Below are 20,681 nucleotides of genomic sequence, written 5' to 3' on the forward strand. Positions count from 1 at the left end.
GCTCCCATCTGGAAATCCCATGCCATGTCAACCATCCCTGCCATGCACAAAATTCCCACTTGGAGGGAACCAGTCACCTATTTCTCTGCTGGGAGAGGGGGAGCCTGAGAAAACAGTGCTTGTACAGAGCAGGCAAGAGGAAAATGCTTAAGACACATTTTCTGCCCTGAATGGTACCCAAACTTAATGCTAACCATGGTAACCATGGCAACTTCCCAGAGCTACAACTGGAAATCTGCTGAAACCCCGGAGAACTCCACTCTTTGAGGATAAGGCCCTTGATTTGCACATATATTTACATGGTTGAATAAAATACAGATTAGACACAGGCAATTCTAAAATTTCACTTTGGCTTGATGGACGAGGAGTCGCTGTCTTTTGGCTGAGGTCATCAGCAATCAACAAATAAACACCAGAAGCTGTCTGCTCATCCAGTTGGACTCTGGTTAACAAATCCATGTAAACAAAGCAATATTGGGGATGTAAAGGTCTTATCTGAACTGCCAACAGCCCAGCCAGCTGTGGTGGCACCCCTGACCAAGCAGCCCAACCCAAGGCAAGATCCAGCTCAGACTGGAGGTGCAGCTGCTCCTAGAGCCTCCCTGAGGAGCAGCCCCATGCCAGACAGTCCAGATCAAATGAAGAGGCTGAGCAAGGGTTGGCACAGGGATTTGTGAGCCCCTTGATGTGAGCATCCCAGCGTGGGGATGGAGATCTCAGTCTATGGCTGGGTCATGGGGTACCAGGAGCTCCAAGCTCCCTTGATACCCTCAGAAAGTGCTGTCCCTACACAGACAACAGCAAAAGCTGCTCAGGGTGGTTTTTCTACTGCAGAGAAGCTGAGCAAAGCCTGGGGGAAAGCCATAGGCCAGAGGGATGCTGAAAGGTGAAAAGGAAAGAGCTGAAACTCCAGGGAGAGCTCTGAGGGCTCCCAGGGGAATCCAGCCAGGCTGGCATGGGGTGGGCTCTGGAGGAGGGCAGCAGGGCAAGGGGGTGCAGAGCACCAGCTCAAGGTACTCAACACCCACTTCAGCCTCTGAGTGATGGTACTCAAAGGCACTGGGTCCTTTCTGACCAATTCTGCTCTGTGTTTGTGGAGGCACAGGAAGCAGGAGTGAGTTTCTAAGTGCAGCCTGAGATTTCCAACATCATCACTTGGCTCTAGGAGCTGGACCTGCCCTGTGCAGGGCAGAAATATTTTGGTTTACACACGTGAGTTTCTCCAAGAAAAGGGATCAGACAGAACATGATGGATTTCTTAAAGCACAGTCCTCACCCTGCCTCCCTTTCCCTGGTGTTCTGCCTGTGACTTTCAGCTTTTTGTCCTGATCAAAATTAGGGGTTTTTTCCTCAAAAATACCCACATTGGGAGGAAAAAAAAAATAAATCCAGTAGCAATGCATACAATCACAGGCACAACTCACTCCAGTTTGGATTTGGGGCTTTTTCCCTTGTGCTAGCTCAAACATTTTGGCTGGATTTCCATTCATCCTCTGCCAGTTTAATCTTCACCTACACTTTAAAGAGATTTATTCCTCATTTCCTGCAACTTGCTGTTTGAGGCTATCAGAGCCCACTGTCAGACATCTCCACACGCCCAGGGTGTCTGCAGCAAACACCAGGCTGGAGATCCAAGCCACTCTGGTATTTCTCATGGCTGAGCTCCATTCTCCTTCCCTGGTGGTGCAGCCTGGGCCATGGAGCAGCTCTGCTGCCTTCAGTGTGGCTGTGCCATGGCCTTGCCCATCCCAGCTTGGACACAAGTGCTGTTTGGCATCAACCAACCCCTCCTCCCCCTGACATGAGAGGCAGCATCACCAGCAATGAGAAAGATCCTGATTTCCTCAGGATATCTGCGTGGAAGAAATGCCTTTTGGGCTGCATCTCTCTGCTCTTGGTGGAGATAAATTAATTAGGGGTTAATTAGGTCTCCAGAGCCCAGAGGGAGGACAGCAGGTAGGGGGAATGGTTAAGGTTATGGGACAAGCCTCACTGAGCAGAGTTAAGGGACCTTTGGTGGGATGCTCCCTGCTGAGACATCACTTGTGCCCAGAGGGATTTCCCTGGGATATCCCAAAAACCACATGAACCAGCAGAGGAGAGCCTTGCTGTGTTCTGTGCAGCTGCCCATGGGGAAAACCTGCAAAAAGGAGTGTGGCTCCCTCCAGCACCACTTCTTTGGGGTTCCTCATGGAAACTCTCACGAGCTGCCTTTCCCAGAGCTGCCCAAGGCTGCAGGGAAGAGCTCTGGCAAGGCTGAGAGAGGCTGTGGCTGGAATTTCAATGCACAGCTCCACCTGGATGCAGCACAAACATCCTGAACGTTTTCAACGGGTTTTATTTCGTTTAATAAAAAACACCAACCAAGCTTGCATGTATTATCTTATATATATAAATATATACAGTATATATAAAACAAATGCATCTGGACAATGCCTTTCCCTGTGGCAAAAACTGTAAGGCATAGGAAGGAGTGTCCTGACAGTCCTGATCTTGGCACTACAGAGAGATCCCCCTGCTCACACACCCACGTTGGCTTGGCTCTCTTCTTTGGCTTTTTGAGGCAGCAGTGCAGGGAATACTCAACCAAACAATGGAGCTCTGCAGAGCCCAGGGAGGTTTTCCAGGCAACTCAGACAGCAGGAATCCATCTTGCTGCACTAAAGGGGCTTCTGGCAGGCTGATAGGAACGTGCTGCCTCTGTGGCACAAGGGACTGGAGGGATGAGGGTGGGGTGGATATCGTGGAAATTGGTGACCAAACAAATTCTTCTTCTTCTAGGGTGAGCTGGGGCAGCAGGGAGATGAGCAAGCTTTGGATCTCAGCGTGCTGGGGCTGGGACTGGTCCATGGGCTGAGACTGGCAGAGGTTTCTTTTTGCAGTCCCTCACAAAAATGGACACCAGCAAGGGTGAGACTGTCCTTTACTGAAGAAGCTCGCAGTATATTGAGCAGAAGCAATAAACCCGACGATAACAAGAAAATAAAAAATGGTGGCATTATCCCAAAAGGAAGGAGGAACCTGATCACTCACAGGTTCTGTTTGCTCCCCATGTTCAGTTCTGGGTGAGGGTTGGCTTTTTTTCCTTCTTTTTCTTTTTTTCTTTTTTTTCTCTTTTATTTTGACGGTGTTGTTTTTTTGTTGCTGTTGTTGCTGCTGTTCTCTTTTTCTTTTATTTTCTCTTTCAGCACAGACAGTTGCAAAGCAGGACGGGTGATGTTGTGTCTTCTCCTGCAAGGCAGCTGCCCCCAGCTGTTAATTGACTGTGGGCACCTGATTCCTCTGTAAACTATATTCCTTAGCCTTCAGTCTCAGGTTGGCAATACTGTTGGCCATGTTCATGCCCTGTGCTGGGCTGGCGTTGGTACATGTGGCAGAGTAGGTGGCCATGGCACTGAGGGATGGAAAGAGAAACATCATGTCACACGTGGCCTCCAAACCACAGCAGAGCCTAAAGCCTGGTTTTTTCCATACCTGTGGGATGTAATCCTGCTGTGGTGTCAGCAGGGAATTACCTCTCCCCTTTATTTAGCAAATCTTTCCGCTGCTCTTCTCTCACCCAGCACCAAAGCTGGTTGAAATCAACGGGAAAAATTTCCACTTCCTATTTTCTAACCCAAGAAAAGGTTTGCAATGAGGTCAGCCTGCCAGTTAGACCATTGTCCTTAAAAGTATTCCCAGTGGAAGCAGTGTCTGTTTGATGAGACCAATTGCTGGTTTTACAGCCTGTGAAATCACGTCACTTCTGAAACACATGTGACATTAAAGAAACATTCTGGGAAAAACCCCTTTCAACAATTGGGATGTTTTCTTGTTTCTGCCTTTTGGAATGAAAATTTCCACATTTTTTCCCCCCTCAAAACTTCAGCTGATTATAAAGAGCATGTCCTGAAGGCTGAAGGAAGAAACCCAAAACATAAACCACTTTTTCTCCCTTCAAACTGCGACTTTATTCATGAAAAACATCACTTCTAACAGCAGAGCCTGAACAAAGATCTCCAACTCCTTTCTTATCCTACCAAAAAATCTGCAAAGCTGCTTTCCAGACCACTAGAAAACTTGTTTAATCCATGTGTCCCCTGGGTTTCTGTGAAAAGCAGCTCCCCCTGCCAACTCCCCAAAACCCCAAAGTATTTGACCTGCTGCATTTCCTTTGCATGGCCCACAGATCACAACCAGTTGAGAAGCACCACATGAAGTGGAGGTGCCCATTTAACACAGAATGCTCAGGAGGAACCCCCAAATGCTCTGCTGGAGGCCAGCTCAGCTCTGGTGCTGACCTTTCCCATCTGCCTGCCCTGCTGGCTCCCAGCTGAGGCTCTGGGAAATGCTCTGCTCCATCCACACACCAAAACACCAAGATGGGCTGGGATCTTTTTGCCTTTTTGTCTTTTCCTTTATCCATTATTTATTTTATTTTATTTTATTTTATTTTATTTTATTTTATTTTATTTTATTTTATTTTATTTTATTTTATTGTATTTTATTTTATTTTATTTTATTTTTTAAATTGTTCCAGCACTGATCTCCACAGCTGGAAATGCAAAGAGCAAATCTCCCTGCAGGCACAGGGGCACTGCTGCACAGACCCAGGCTGGAGCTGTGCCTGCTCACCCCAAGGTGCTGCTGGTATTTCTGACCTCCCAGAAGGTCAGAAAGTATTTCTGGAGTATTCCAGGAGTATTTCTGACTTTCTGGGAGGTTATCTGCCACCCAGTGCTGTGTGAACCCTCAGTCTGCAGGAGATCCAGAGCAGGGAGTATCTGCATTTCACCAGCATCCAGCATACGTGGATGTGCTGTTTCTGGAGCTCTTCTCAACCAGCTGCACCCTCATTCCCTCTCCATGGCTGGGCTGGTTGCTCTCCTCACCCCCAAGTGCTGCCTGCAGGAGGATGCAAAGCTCCACAAGGTCTCAGGTTAATCCCCCACGCCCATCTGCTTCCACAGGGTGCATCTCTCCCGTGTTTTTGAGCTGGAAGCAATTGGGAGACCTTCAAGGGTACCCTAAACTGGATAAAATAGGAGTTTTCAGTCAGGGCTGCAAACTGTCCCCATTCTAAACCAGTTTCTTGGCCAAGTCTGGGCTGAAACTCCAGGGAGCCTCTGGGAGCTCCCCGGAGGTGTGGGGAAGGTGGTTTCACTTACTGATGCCAAGTGAAATCCCTGCTAAACCAAAAATCTCTAGAAATGCTTCCTTTCATCAGGTTATTCCAGCAGGAGCAGTGCACAAGAAGGCTGTGTCCAAACACCAGAACAGCCTGAGGGTTGCTCCAGAGACTCTCCAGGGTCTAAGAAGGGTTGAAGTCACCCTGCTGCCCCCTCCCTCCACCCCATTCAGGCAGAGAAAATTCTCCTTCCTCCACTCAGCTGTCTGCTTTCATGAAACACAGAGGAGCATCATGTTTCCGAGGCCTAAAATCCTTCTTTCAAACAAGGTTTTCAGTGGCCCGTGGAGCCAAATGTTGCTGGAGTGGGAAGTGTGGGCTGCCAGTCCTGTTTTCTTAGGAACCTAGGCTAAAAAATGCCTAAGTAAAACATTTCTTAACTTCAAAAAAAAAAGCATAGTATCTACTTGGCTGTCTGTGTGACAGAGATCTGCAAATAGCTTTGGTTGACCTGTGGCTGAGTGTATTTGGAGAATAAACACAGGGACTGCAAACTTTTCCCAGATCTGAGAGGGAAACCAGCCCTGGCCATGCTGCTCTGGGCCCTCCCCAGGAGTGGCTGCTAATCAGGGGCTGCTCCAGCACTGCTGGGAAGATGGGCAGGGGGCAGGGGGCCATGCAAACACTCCACAGGGCTGCAGGGTTTCACTATTTCAATATCTGAATGACCTTACTGCAAAGCTTTAATGAGGCTGAGACCTTTTCAGATGAATGTGATTGCCAGGAGAGGATCAGAAGGATCAGAAACCCAGGGGAGCACGGAGTGTCTGAGGGTGCTGTGCATCCCAGAGTGTGGAAAGCAGCTGCTCTGCTCCTCTGCCAGTGCAGGGCAGTGGGAGGGTGCCACTGCAGCCTGCTGGGAGGTGGAAGCTGCAAATAAATGCCTCTGCTGAAACATCCTGGCTGCAGACAAGACAAGGGGAAGGTGTGTCTGCATCCTGGACGGGCACAGCCTAGGGCTGAGGGGCTGGAAAACCATCCCTGAGACTGGAAACCATCCCTTAGACTGGAAACCATCCCTGAGGCTGGAAAACCATCCCTGAGACTGGAAAACCATCCCTGAGACTGGAAACCATACCTGAGACTGGAAACCATCCCTAAGGCTGGAAACCATCCCTAAGGCTGGAAAACCATCCCCAAGGCTGGAAACCATCCCTGAGACTGGAAACCATCCCTGAGACTGGAAAACCATCCCTGAGACTGGAAAACCATCCCCAAGGCTGGAAACCATCCCTGAGGCTGTCCCTTCTCCCCTGTTCTCATTAGGATATCCCAGGTGCTGCAGGTGACCTCAGACAGCCCTTCCCAGGTGCCCTTGGGAGTTACCTTTGCAGGGGCTTCTCCTAGCAGTGATTATGAATCTCCTAGCTCATGTTCTCCTAGCAGTGATTATGAATCTCCTAGCTCATGTTCTCCTAGCAGTGATTATGGATCTCCTAGCTCATGTTCTCCTAGCAGTGATTATGAATCTCCTAGCTCATGTTCTCCTAGCAGTGATTATGAATCTCCTAGTTCATGTTCTCCTAGCAGTGATTATGAATCTCCTAGTTCATGTTCTCCTAGCAGTGATTATGAATCTCCTAGCTCATGTTCTCCTAGCAGTGATTATGGATCTCCTAGCTCATGTTCTAGCAGTGATTATGAATCTCCTAGCTCATGTTCTCCTAGCAGTGATTATGGATCTCCTAGCTCATGTTCCCCCAGCAGTGATTATGAAGCCCCCTGTGTAAACATCATCTCAAGGAAGGATGATCTCTTTTAAAAAGTGTAAGAGGTGGAAATAAGCCATGAGCATTGAGTAGGGGTCTGGTACTGTGACGAGTGCAGCCCCACGGGGGTGGGGAAGGAACTCACTCTCTTCCCTTCCCTGATCTCACCTCCCCAGAGTGCTACAGCAAGAACACTGCACAGGGAGAAAGCATTAATCCATAAAAGAGGGATTTTGACAGGCAGCAGTCATCAGAAAAAACTCCAAAGGGTAAGGGCCATTTCTAAGATGAAGCTGGTGGCCACCAGGCGCATCCTTTCCCATATCTGCAGTGGGTGGGTCTATGACTTGTTCTGGACATACAGGGTGGATGAGGAGGACCCCCCTGGTCTGAAGCAACAAGCAGGAAGACCAGACCATGTGTTTGCAGCTCTTGCTGTGCAAACAATGCTTGGAGCAAAAAGGGGGTCAAGGTGACCCAGCAAGAGAGGTCCTGAGCACCAGGTGTGGCTCCTGGAGGGCAGTGGGAAGCTGGCAGTGACCAGGCCAGATGAACAGCAAGAAATCCAGCCAAAGGCTTCATGGTCCTGACCAACAATGAAGCCACTGTGCTAAAAACCACCCTCCAACCTCCTTTTTAACTGCCTGTGAGCCAGCTGGCTCCCCACAAACCAACACATCCTGTGGAGCTCGTGTCCACACCCAGCTCCTGCAGAGCCAGCAACGGCACAGAGAGGACAGGCAGCGCTGTGATGTGCACAGACATCCCAGACCCTCTGAGGCTGGGCTTGCCACATCCCTGCTCCTTTCCTGCCATCCCTTGAGCAGCACTGAGCACAGGGCTGGACACTGAGCACCAGTCTGTCACCTGGCCCTTCCTGCAGGCTGGCCACAGTGCAGTGCTCACACACACACCTGGTCTCAGGCAATAAAAGATCTGCTCACCAGCCCGGTGCTGAGAGCTCCACGGGGATGGAGGGAGCTCCCAGCCTTGCTGCCATCCCCAGCAGTGGGACAGCCACAGAACTCCCTCTTCTGGCCACTGCGTGCTGGCTGAGCCTCCCCAAGTGCTCTGAGCCCCCTCCCCTGGATCTGTGTCCCATGGAAAGGTTTCCTCCTTGCTATAAACCAGATGCACTGGGGAAAACCTTCTGTTTCCATGCATTTCTAACTGAGGCTCTCTAGAAACTCCCTGAATTGCAGAGAGAGACCCCCAGAAGCTGTCAGAAAGACCAACAACACTGAGCTGGGATCACACTACAAAACTGGCAATGAGATGGTGTCACAGTCATATTTTCTGAAAATTCCTTTTCCCAGGATTTTTCTCCTGGGAAGCTGAGAAGCCTCAGAGGAAAAGGAAAACAATAATTATCTGATTTGCTTCTCCTGTGTTTTGCTGCTTTGGAATGTGTTTGGAGATTGTTTACCCACAGGTGACTGTTTTGACTTATTGGCCAATCAGGGCCAAGCTGTGTCAAGGCTCTGGGAAGAGTCACGAGTTTTCATTGTTATCTTTTAGCATTCTCTAAGTATCCTTTCTGTATTCTTTAGTATAATTTAGTATAGTATTCTTTAATAGAATATAGTATCATAAAGTAATAAATTAGCCTTCTGAGAACATGGAGTGAGATTCATCATTCCTTCCTACATCAGATTCATCATTCCTTCCTACATCTGGGGGCAACCCAAATACAACAAGATGGGGTGGGAACAGGTGAGGAGAACCAGTGGGATGGTCAGGCTGCTGTATCCTCCAGGTGTGGATGCATCAGAGCTGTCTGAGGGCGCTTTTGGGGTGGTGCAGTGGGGTCAGTCACTCAGTCAGTCACTCCCTCCATCCCTCCCTCACCTGTAGGGCGAGGCAGTGCCCCAGGACAGGTAGTCGGTGGCCCTGGGGGCGGGCCGGGGTACGATGGGCTGCTCCACGGCCGCCACGTCCCCGGAGTAGGATTTGAGCAGCGAGGCGTTCTTGCTGGCCAGCATGGCGCGCTCGTTCCGGCGGAACTTGGCTCTCCTGTTCTGGAACCACACCTGCAGGGGACAGACAGGGCCACCAACCATCACACCTGCTCTGCCACTGGCCACGTCCCCATGGGATCCCATCCCCATCCCCATGGGATCCCATCCCCATCCCCGTGGGATCCCATCCCCATTCCCATGGGATTCCATCCCATCCCCATCCCCAAAGCTGGCTGCTTCCCAGGCTGGCCCTGGGAACCCTGAGGATGGGATAACCCTGGTGCCTGCTCTGACCCAAGGCCTCAGGTGAGGGGCTGGCTGAGGGACATGGGTGTGTCCTGTGCAGATGGCTGTGGCAGTCGTATTTTCTGGAAAAATCCCTTTGCCCAGGATTTCTCTCATGGGAAGCTGAGAGGCCTCAGAGAAAAAGGAAAACAATATTATCTCATTTGCTTCTCCTGTGTTTTGCTGCTTTGGAATGTGGTTGGAGATTGTTTACCAACAGGTGATTGTCTCATTGGTTTCATGTGAATTGTTTTGAATTATTGGCCAATTATGGTCAAGCTGTGTCGGGGCTCTGGAGAGAGTCACAAGTCTTTTTTAGTATCTTTCAGCCTTCTGCAAGTATCCCTTCTGTATTCTTTAGTATAGTTTAGTATTCTTTAGTATAGTTTTGGTATAGAATTCCTTAATATAATATATATATATATATTATATATATATAAAATATATAATATATATAATATGTATTATATATATGTGAAATATATTATATATACATGTGTATATATATATATATATATTACATCTTAAAATAATAAATTAGCCTTCTAAGAACATGGAATCAGATTCATCATTCCTCCCTTCTTGTATTTTTGGGAGGGAACCCCACAAATACAGGAGATGGCAGCAAGGCCTGGCAGTGCTGTCCAGCACCCTGTGTTCCACAGTCTGCTTTCACCTGCAGAAGGTGCAGGCCTGCAAGCTGAGAGCTCAAGGTAACATCAGCAGCCTGAGCATCCAACAGCTTGGCCATATGGACACATCTGAGTGGGCAGGTGGTGAATGGAGGGGCAGGTCAGGCCTGGCAGTTTCCCTCAAGGCACGGTGGAGTCAGGAGCTTGGTGATTCTTTTGTGCCACACAGACCCCAAGGATTTCTGCTGCCTTGCTGGAGTGGCCTGATGATCCCCCAGGTGAGGTGGGAATTACCTGAATCATGGGATTACCTGAACTCTGGCCTCAGTGAGGTTGACTCTGCGTGCAAGGTCTTCCCGTACGAAGGCATCGGGGTAGTGAGTCCTCTCAAAAACCCTCTCTAGTGCCTGCAGCTGGCTGCTGTTGAAGGTAGTCCTGTTCCTCCTCTGCTTTCTTTTCTTCTTCTCTTCTGAGTTCAGCTGATCATCTATGAGAGACAATTGGGGATGTGAAAAGTGAAAAAGCCAAGAGCCCAGAGCCACCACTGAGGGGTGAACGACCTCAGTGGTTTCAAGAGGGAAAGGGCTTAGGAAGGGGCTTGCACAGTTTTAATACATTAACCATGCTGGGTTACTCCCCACATGAAGAGGAGGTGCAAAGTGCACCAATCTCAAGCATTCATTTTTCAATTCTACTGCGTAAGACTTGTGCCAGATCTCTTAAGCTACGCCAGGTCTCAGCTTCCTTTTCTCTAAAAAGCAGCAAAAAAAGCCCAAAATGCATCTCCCCATTCCTCACAATCCCAGAAATCTTTTCTGATGGCAAAGAATCACAAAGCCCTGTTCTCTCTGCTTCAATTTCCAAGGACTGCTCTGACTGGGAATTAACACAGCTCTCTGGGGTAAGAGCACACTCTTGGATGCTGCTAGTGAGGAGCAGCTGTGCCCTCTGCAGCATCCTCCTGGCCTTGCTGAGCCCAGCAAGGTGTTGAACAACCACCCATAAGAGCATGTATTGTTTTGGACCTGGTTTGCATTTACTCAGAAATTAATCAACACATCTGGATCATGCCAGTATGTGCGTGTGCCACCAAAAAATCCACATTACCCTGGGGGGGACCTGAGGCAATATTCATGTCAGCATTAAAGTGTATTGATCCCTGAATCCATAAAAATGCACAAGCTAGGGAATCATATTCTAAGTTCATCCCTGCACACCTTGGCCCAGGTGAGTGTCACCACTGAGAGTGCCAGGGCTTGACCTGCTATGTACAGAAGGAGAACACTCCCTCAACAGTCACTCCTTTTGCCATGTACAAATATGACAGCTCCCCTTATCCCTCTCTTCTCCAGGGGGTATGTAAGGCACAGGGAGGGGCTGACAAGGAAATTAAAGTCTGCAGTTGTTGTCCTCACCACCTGTTTGTGTTGCTTTTCACAGCCCATCTGGTACCAGTTACTGCACCTGAACACCTTTGGAGCAAGGCCCATCCATTTGAGAACAAAAGGACATTCCTCTTAAATTAAAGCATGGCTTTCAAATTCCTGCAGGTTTACAGTGCCTCCATCCCTAATCCTCCTCCAACAGCCTGATGATCCCCAGAAGGCTCCTTTCCAGCCTGGGGATTCCTGGGTGCAAAAACACACCCTTGGTTTTCCCGCATCCGAGAGGAAGTGTTGGGAGACCGGTTATTAACAGGAACACTGAGTTGTAAAGCTGAGCTGGGAAGGGACTGGCAGAGACAGGAATGTGCAAGGAAAACAAAGGTATGAAGGAATTAAAGCAGGGCTACAGGTGAATCTACCAGCTCAGAGGGATGGGATTGAAGTGCTGCTTGTGCAGAACACCCTGCACACATTTCTCCCTGCTGGGGGGTTTGACACCATCACAGGCTCCATCCCCTATAAAGAAGGAGAAAAACCCTGCATGTCCCTCTCTTGACTCATCACCAAACCCTTTTCAAAAAGGGTCAGCTATTTCCCCTGGCTCTGCTGTGCTGCTGTGCACCACACAACACAGCAAACAGAGCCTCAGGGCACAAATGGCCCTCCAAATGCCACAAACACCGCACGGCCAGCTGCTGGAGAGGCCAAAGACAACACGGCCTCCTTTGGAGTTACCCACTTCATGCTATTTTCTAACCTAAATCCTGCCTATACAGAGCATATGAACAAATCAATAAAAGCCTTTGGGACCCCTTCAGAATCCCATCCAGGCCTCTGAAGCATCATTTCTGACCAGAAGACAACACCCGGCTGCAGGGAACACGAGTCTGGCCCTTGCTCGGCCCTGCGTGACAGCTACACATGAGGAGGGGTGAGCACATCCCTCTGGGGAGCAAGAAGAAGGGCCAAAGTCTGTAAAACACCAGAGAACAAGAATTAATTCCCCCTGCCAAGCACGTTAGCACAATTTGCCTGGTTTCCTCCCGGCGTAAAGCGAGACGCCGGTGATTCACGGCTCACCTCGTAATTACTGAGCCCAAAAATAGCCAGGACAGAAAGTGTCCGTGCTGGGTGACTCATGGCTGGGTCACTGCTGGCTAAAGCACCCCCAGCCTGGGCTGCCACGGAGCAGAGATGTCAGTCACCCCCTTTTTCCAGGACAGAGCTGCATGGAGGCGACAGCAAAGCACGACCTGTGACGGGGAGCTCTGGAATTTTGGTATCTCCCACGGCCGCACCTCTGGAACAGCACGAAATCCAAACCTCGACAGAAGTGATTTGGGTAGCAGGGGAAAAAAAATAATAACAGGATATTAATCCAGAGCAGCATGAGGTTGGTCAATCCTTGTGTTTTGCCATGTGCTGCTAAGGAGGGACTGTACACACCTAAATCCAGCCTGCCTGCAAATGTCACCTTGCTCACAGCGCTCCCCGGCTGCCTCCAGCACATCAAAAGGGTGTTTCTTCTTCTCTACCATTCATTTCTTTATCAGGAAACAACCCTGAACACTGGAAAATGGTATTCCTGAAAAATAGTATTCCTGAAAAATGGTATTCCTAAATAGTGTTGACAGCACAAGTGACTGGGGTCAGCAGAAACGGAGAGGAGAGGGAAACAGCTCTAAAGATTTTTAGGTAGGTCAGAAGTCTTTTGTCAACGTTCTTTTAATCAGAAAAATTTTATTACATGCAGAGTTCTCAAAAGCTGAGCAGCTTGCAAATGTGCCTCACAGAAAGACTGAAATGTGTGTTCTCCTCTCAGGAACCCAGTGCTGGAAAATCTGGGAATTTCATTGCCAAATCCCAACCTTCCACGCTGGGACTACGTTTCCTGTTTCCACATTTGCGTTTTCCTGTGCTATTTCTACATTTCCCCATAACATGCAGGTCCTGGTGTCATACACAAGTGCACCAAAGCATTTTCAAGTGCTCCTAAATGATTCAGCAGGAAACATCCTGTTCTTTTTTCCTCTTGCAGTGAGGCAGATCCACACTTGCAGACACTCCAATCTCTTCTCCTCACTGCACAGTGTCCAGTGTCTGTCCCAGTGCCTGTAACTATTGCTGAGGCACCACCAGACAGCTCTTCTTGGGATACCACATTAAAAAAAAACAACAAAAAAAAGACCCCAAGCCCCCCCCCCCAAACAAAAAAACCCACAAAAATTAAATTAAATTAAATTTTAAAAAATCAGAGTTGAAAACTAAATGCCTACGTAGGAGTTTCAAGATTGGTATTTTTTCATCAATACTTACAACCACAACATATTTCAGATTTCCAGTTTGCAGGAATGCTTATGCATACTTGCATTCATTTCAGGTCAGAACAAAAGCTAATTTCCAGATGGGATTTACATTTGTAGGCAGTTTGGAAAAGTTTTGACCAGTTCTATTATGTCCAGAACCAGCTATTATAGTTCATTAATTGGATCCGAATTGAAAGTAAACCATTGGATTTAATTAAGGGAGGGACAGAGACACTTAACCACAGAATAATGTATGGTAAGGCAGCAAAGATTTGTCACATCAGTTATAGAAACTGGAAACTGAGAAAGGATTCCAGGAAGAAAATAAGGAATCACACTCTAATCACAGCCTTCAAAATAAGAAGTTAACATTTGAACACAGATTTAAGAACAAGCAAGACAAATTATTTCACAGTGAAAAACCCTCAAACTATAAATTAAAAGGAAACAATTCAAAACTCTTAAAATATAAAAAAAATACTGCAAGCAAGTGAAAGTTTTATTCAGATTGGTGGATAAAGAAAGAAAGGAAAAGGGAGAAAAGAAGGGAAAGGAACAGGGTTTTTTATTTGGTTTAAACTTAAATTTCATGAAGCTTGAATAGAAATATTTCTGGGTGTTCCCCCAGCTCTGGGCAGGCTCCTCTCCCCAGCATCAGCCATCCAGTTTTTAGCCCCTCACACCCTCCCAGTCCACTTTAACTCACGCTCTGCTCTGCTTTCAATTCGTGACATCCCTCTAAAAACACTGCAACACTTTGCGTGTAGGGCAGCTTTGTCAACTGGCATCATAAAAAACCCAAAACCAAAACCCAAAATGTTTAATCAAAGTGAAACCAAGGCTCCGAGCAGAGCAATGGGGACACACAAACCCCACACGGTGACAGAGCCCAGCCCCACTGATTTGAGACAAGGCTCACTGATTTTCCACCCCGCTCCTCCCAAGGGCTCCTTGTCCAGCAGCAGCATCCATTGACTTTGCCAGATGTGAGCAGGGACAGAAGAGGGGCAGGGGGACATAAATGGAGAAGATTTCATGCCCAGAGCTGCCTGAAGTATCTTTCTTCCTAAAATCTCCCAGGAGAGAACGAACTCCAGCTCGTGCGGATTTCTGCGCCCAGGAGAATTATTTCTGAACGGAAACGGGGTTTAACTTCAGGGCACACAAATGCTACACAGAGAAGGTGCAGCTATCCCACAGCAGCCATCACAAATGTAGGCAATATGGAATGAAGATAACAAATAAAAGTAAATATGTTAAGGTAGGAGATGCCTGTTAAGTCATGTACTTCAGTACAGCAGCGATAGCGAGCCCAGCTGTACAACAACGATAACAGAAGGTTTTTATTCTGAGTATAGGTCAGAATATAGAGATTTTTGAATTATCATTTTCTTCTCATTACACAACACCAGCTGAGCTTTTCTCCTCACCTCTACTGGTTTTTTTTTCTGCATTATCTTAATGTTTAAATTATTTCAATTACATAGAAAACTCAAATATCCAAAGTTCCAGTCTTGTTAAGAGCATCAGGAACACAGAAAAAAAAAAAAAGTAACAAAGAAACAGATGCTCTATTTCCTTTAAGAGCCATCTCTTGTGATTATCTTGCAGTCAGGTTCAAGTTTTGCACATAAATAAGAAGTTGTTCTGTGCATGAGCACGAAGCTTCAGAAAGGTGACACTGAATTTTTCATACTAAACCTGAGTTTTAATGTTAAACAGAAAAACATACATATTTTCAGTGTTACCCGTGGGGCTACAGCAGTTCCTCTCCAAAGTGTCTGCAATGTGGGACCTATCAGGGTGATTTTTAGCTGCCTGCACACAAACCATTACAGATTATTACAGAGCTGTGAATGGCTGGGATAGCAGGGAGAGCCCTGTATCCTTTGGAATAGGATAATAAATACCTACGTTAATAAATACCCACTTTATTCCTTTAATAAAGGAATAAATAATTTCATAAATACCTACTTTATTCCTTTAACACTATCTAGCCTCTGTTCTAGGTAGCCTCTCAAGGCATTACCTTACTGAATTTGGCTCAGCCTGCCAGGACCTGCTGAGGTCCTGCACAGCCACAGCATCACCAACGGGAAGGATGAAACCCTCTGGCTGTCCTCCCTCAGGAGCAGAGGGAGCTCCCACCTGCACTGTGGCCAAAGGAGACATTCCCAGGTGGGATTTGAGGCACAGCACAGTCAGTGACTCTTGGCCCCTGGAATGAGGTCTTGGGGTTGTCACTTTTCAGGTGGAGAGTCTAGAGATGCCTCCAAGCTTCTGAAAAGAGCTTCCAGCATGCAAACCATCTTCACCCAAACTTACCAGGCACTGGGGACTTGAGTGCAGAGGCTTTCCCTGTGTTCTGTTCTATCCCTATCCAATGGGATAAGGTCCCATCAAAACCCCAGGCTGCTCTGCTCCTGACCCAAAGACAGGGCAGCATGAGAAGCCAAGAGCCCTCTCCCTCTCCCTCTCCCTCTCTGTAAGCCAGAACTCCTTTTCAGGGTGGTTTCAGCTCTGATGCTCTGTCTCTCATCTGGTGGCAACCTGTAGAGCACATGGGCAGTTACAGCAGCTAAGATGTGAGCCCTCTCTAACCATTTCAGTGTTCCCACTTGCTGGAGCTGACAGAAGAAATTATATTTGGGGGAAAAAAAAAAATAAAAAAAAGAGTAATCATGATCCCATGGAAATCCACAGAGTCTCGCTGGAAAGACTTAACATTCAGTGTTAATTATTGGGAGAACAACATTTGTGGGGGCAGAAGTTTACATCCTCCTCCAGAAATTGGTACAAGGCCATGAAAAGTCCCCCTGCATCCCACAGACCAGTCTGAGCTCTGCTGCAACAGTTCTGCTTTTATATTCACTGGAGTTTTCCTTCTGGGCATCCTACAGCTCATAAGGCACATGGCTTAGTCCTGCTCTTCTAACAAGCCTTTCTGATGGGTCTTGGGGTCAGAGTGTTCCCATAATACAATAAGCACTGTATGGATCTCATAAGCTCCAAGGCACAGTATGTTATGTGTTTGGAATTCCTTGTATGCTTTTATACTTTGTTTTACATATTGTAATTTTTATATGCATTACCGCATTGATCCTTGGAAAATTAATTTAAAAAAAAAACCAAACCCCAAAAAAACAACAGACATAATCAAAAGCAAACACATACATTTTAAAGCCTGCCAGAGGCAAATCATGTTCTGTGAGGCTGCACTTTGTAACTGACAAAGAGACCAAACCACCAAGCCGTGGCAGAGCTCCAGAAGTGTGGATTCACCAGGGGATCCAAGGGGGCTGAGCTCCCCCATGTCCCCCCCAGATCAGCCCCACAGGGCAGAGCCAAGACACAGGAGCAGAAATGCAGAGACACTGGAGCCATGGCACAGGAGCAGAAATGCAGAGACACTGGAGCCATGGCACAGGAGCAGAAATGCAGACACTGGAGCCATGGCACAGGAGCAGAAATGCAGAGACACTGGAACCATGGCACAGGAGCAGAAATGCAGACACTGGAACCATGGCACAGGAGCAGAAATGCAGACACTGGAACCATGGCACAGGAGCAGAAATGCAGAGACACTGGAGCCATGGCACAGGAGCAGAAATGCAGAGACACTGGAGCCATGGCACAGGAGCAGAAATGCAGACACTGGAACCATGGCACAGGAGCAGAAATGCAGAGACACTGGAGCCATGGCACAGGAGCAGAAATGCACTCACAGGGCTGTGCCAACCAAACCCCACCACCACCCCCCAAAGTGTCCCACCCCAATGTCCCTGAGCTGCCACGGTGCCAGTGGGACCCCCAGAGCTTCCCGAGAGCCTCTCAGCCTCCACAGCCCCTCCCTCACTCCTGGTTTTGATGCCTTGAGAGGCTGACCTAGAACAGGGGCTGGACAGAGCTAAAGAATGAAGTAGGGATTTACTAGGAGGCCTCAATGGAGCCACCTTGGGCAGCACAAGAGCCCAGCCTGGGCTACACCCAAGATGGACCCAATTTGGTCACAAAATAGATGACCAGTCATGAGGTCTGACACTCTTATAAGTTCTGCTCCATTTCCATATTGGAGTTAATTGTCCAATTACAGCTCCAGGCCATGAAGTCCCAACTTTTTTGGTTTTCTCTCTTCAGCCCACGTTGTTTATACTCTTGGGCCTGAGATTTGGATCATTTGTCCTTGGTCCCTAGCTGGAGCAGGAATTGTTTTGTCTCCCTGCTCTGTGCACAGAGCTCACCATCCCCTACTGTGAAGCACAGACTCACACACTAAAGCAGCACAAAATCTGAAAAATATAAAAGCTCAAACCTGAGGCATCAGTTTCAGATCTGGATCAGTGCTTGAACGTGTGTGAACTCAGGGCTTTGCAGGGTCAGGGGTTTGGCTTCCAACACCTCTTCCCATCAGCTCCCCTTCCCGAGTCCTGATGTTTCATCTTAGGAATGGCACAGATTCAGCACAGATCAAACTTCCCAACCTCCGCCCTGCTGCATCCGTATCTTCTCACTCCCAAAAACGTCTGTCCACGTTCTTGATCCCCTCCCTGCCCCACTTCATTCCAGAAAAAAAAAAACATAATAAAAATTTCTCCTCTCCTGTCCAACACCCTTTCCTTTCCCTCTTCCAAAGACTCAAAAAGCCAAGCTCTGGGACACTTGCTCCCTTTCATGCACACGTGGTTGCTCCAAACCAGCAAATCTGAGTGTCCTCCAGAGCCACCACTGCTCTCAACTGGACTGTGCAATTAACCCTTTCCATGCAGGAGCAGACTGAGGTGTCAGGAAGGCCAATATCCACATCCTCCTGGACATAACCACAAGCTGCCTCAAAGACAGTGGCGGCAAGCACCAGTGCAATTAGGACAAACAGGTTAATAATCCATTTTCCACACTCATATCCCCCTGGAGTGAGCTCCATGGGGTTTCACGTTATGCAAAAGGCACATGGTATTATTTCCACCTGCTCCCCTGTTGGATTTTCCTAGTGCCCCCTTCTCTTTATGTACAGAAGTGACCCCCCCCAGCCCTATAGCATGCCATGAACCATGAACAGCTGGAAGCCATGAAGTGAAAACCTGGCACTGCATGCTCACCTGAACTCTGGGCAACACTGCTCTTAATAAATTTATTCTCGCATTTAGAAAAAGTGGCAAAAAATCCTTGTGAACTTCAGCTAGAAAAGCTTTCAACTAAGGAAAATCAGATATTTTTACAACAAGCTGACTAGTGCAAAAATAAAAAGGAGGGTGGGGGAAGAAAAAAGAAAGAGTTTTTGTGAAGACAGAAAAGAGCTGCTTTGGGGGGGATTTTTTTCCAGTGCACATATCCCTTGCAGATGAGCCACTTGGCATTTCAGCTGGCTCATTTCCAAACACTGTGGCAGCCACAAGAGTCTGCAAACGCTCCCCAGCAGGCTCCTCTCAAGGGGAAAGACTGACTCAAGCTGAGTGTCTCCATGAGTGTCTCTGCTTGTCCAGGTCCCCCTGTGTTGCTGAGAAGTGCCATTATCCAACAGCTCTCCCAACTGGATCTGGAAATTCACTTGGATGGGTTTTTTTGGGACCTACACAAACAGACTGACGATGACCAGTGGGATGCACACGCCAGCTGGCTGCTCTGGTAGACAGGAACACTGCTCCCAATGGATATTTCATCTGTGTATTCCTGGAACATCCAGGAGTGCAAACTGCATGGCACAGAAAGGCTGTGCCAGGAGCACAGGAGGCGCGAACGGTGGCGAGAACACGGCCACGAGCTCTGCAAAGGCTGTGCTCCCCTTTCATTAGCATCCAAGAACAAATGGGTTTCAAGGAAATTGGACCACCACCACCCCTTCCCGAGCAAACTGGACTGGAGCTGCTGCAAAGCTTAACTTAGAAATCCATTTTTTTACTGCTAATGGATTTTATGGGTCCCTCTTGATCACAACTGGAAAAACGATGGCATCCGAGGTCCAGAAATAACGTAACTTGAGCCTGGCTCTCAGCATCCAGCCCACCTGCCTTCTGCAAGGGCTGAGCATCCTGACCAGGAGCACACTCCTTGGGTGGGGAATAAAGGACCTTAACAGCAGCTGCAGGAGGCAAAGGGATCAGAGCATGTAGGGCCATTCCAGAACAACTTTCCCCTTCCAGGTCCACAGTGAAACCTTCTCTTCTGAGGAGAATGGACAAGGAGGATGCTGCTGGTGTCTGGGAGATTTTTGTTGGACACAGGGACATTCAGCAAAACAGGAAGGCAGATGGGACAGAGCATGGGCTCCAGGATGCTCCACACCCCAGCTCTGCAGCACACAAAGGGAAACCAGGCTCAGACCCCCCCTCCATCCTCTGCCTCTTCTGGACGGCGAATGCATTTCACATTAGCTAATAAATTGCTACATCTTATGTTTCTTAGCCTGCTGGAATGATGAATATTTTGGAATGTATTTTGAATGGTTTCTTGCCAGAGTGGAACAATCATCCAGAAATCTGAAATCAGAAAGCTGAAGAATGGAAAGCCCTGTCTTTCCAGAGTTCACCGCAGTTTGAAAAGCACAACTCCCAGCAGAGGAGGCAAAATAATGATTATGAGAGATCCTGTGAATTGAGGCACACAAGGGATATACTGGAAATGACAATCCTTAACATGGACTAATAATTTTTGCCTCCAGGTGATGAATATATTATAGGATATCTGTTTATTCCTGCCCTTAATCTGCCTGAAATGTCAGATACTCTAACCTGTAGAGTCGGACAGGACAACTGGACAATTTGGGGGACCTGTGCAGAAATGTGAGGTATCTCAGCCACAAAACACTACTTTTGCTCTGGTGCAGGGTTAGCAGACAGCTGCTGCTGCTCTAGCAAAATTTAACACAATTTAAGCCTTTTATAAAGGAATCACACCCAATGCCAGACCAGCCAAATCCTCACCTACCCAGGAGTATCTCAAGACCAGAAAAAGGTTGCACAGCTCGCCCAAATCAGTTCCTGTGGATCACCAGGCACCAGGCTGAGCCAGCTCAGCACAAACCCCAAGCCTGGATGGAAAGTCTCCATGGATAAAGGAGACCAGAAGTGGTCTGGTCTCACTGGAGCAGCTCCAAGAAATAAGCTTTTCTCTCCCCCATAGAGATGGGCTGTCTAGACACATTGGCAAGGCTGCGCTGCCGCATTTGCAGTGCTGCATCCTTCTCACATCCAGCCTGTCAAATACAGCAAATTCCTGTCCCCCAGCCTGTTAGCATGGGCATTT

General features: G+C 47.9%; 1 protein-coding gene across 1 annotated transcript in view; it reads right to left on the reverse strand.

The window, feature by feature from the left end:
- Window positions 1-2,302: 2,302 nt before the first annotated feature.
- PRRX1 (paired related homeobox 1) overlaps window positions 2,303-20,681 on the reverse strand; it is a 39,795-nt gene continuing 21,416 nt past the window's right edge. The window contains exons 2-4 of the mRNA XM_054638612.2: window positions 10,063-10,238; window positions 8,725-8,906; window positions 2,303-3,394 (exon numbers count right to left, since the gene is read on the reverse strand). Coding sequence (XP_054494587.1) covers window positions 3,256-3,394; window positions 8,725-8,906; window positions 10,063-10,238 — 497 coding nt within the window. The 3' untranslated portion in view covers window positions 2,303-3,255. The remainder of the gene's footprint in view (window positions 3,395-8,724; window positions 8,907-10,062; window positions 10,239-20,681) is intronic.

This window comes from Agelaius phoeniceus, chromosome 8 (assembly GCF_051311805.1).
Source record: "Agelaius phoeniceus isolate bAgePho1 chromosome 8, bAgePho1.hap1, whole genome shotgun sequence".
Taxonomy (NCBI): Eukaryota; Metazoa; Chordata; class Aves; order Passeriformes; family Icteridae; genus Agelaius; species Agelaius phoeniceus.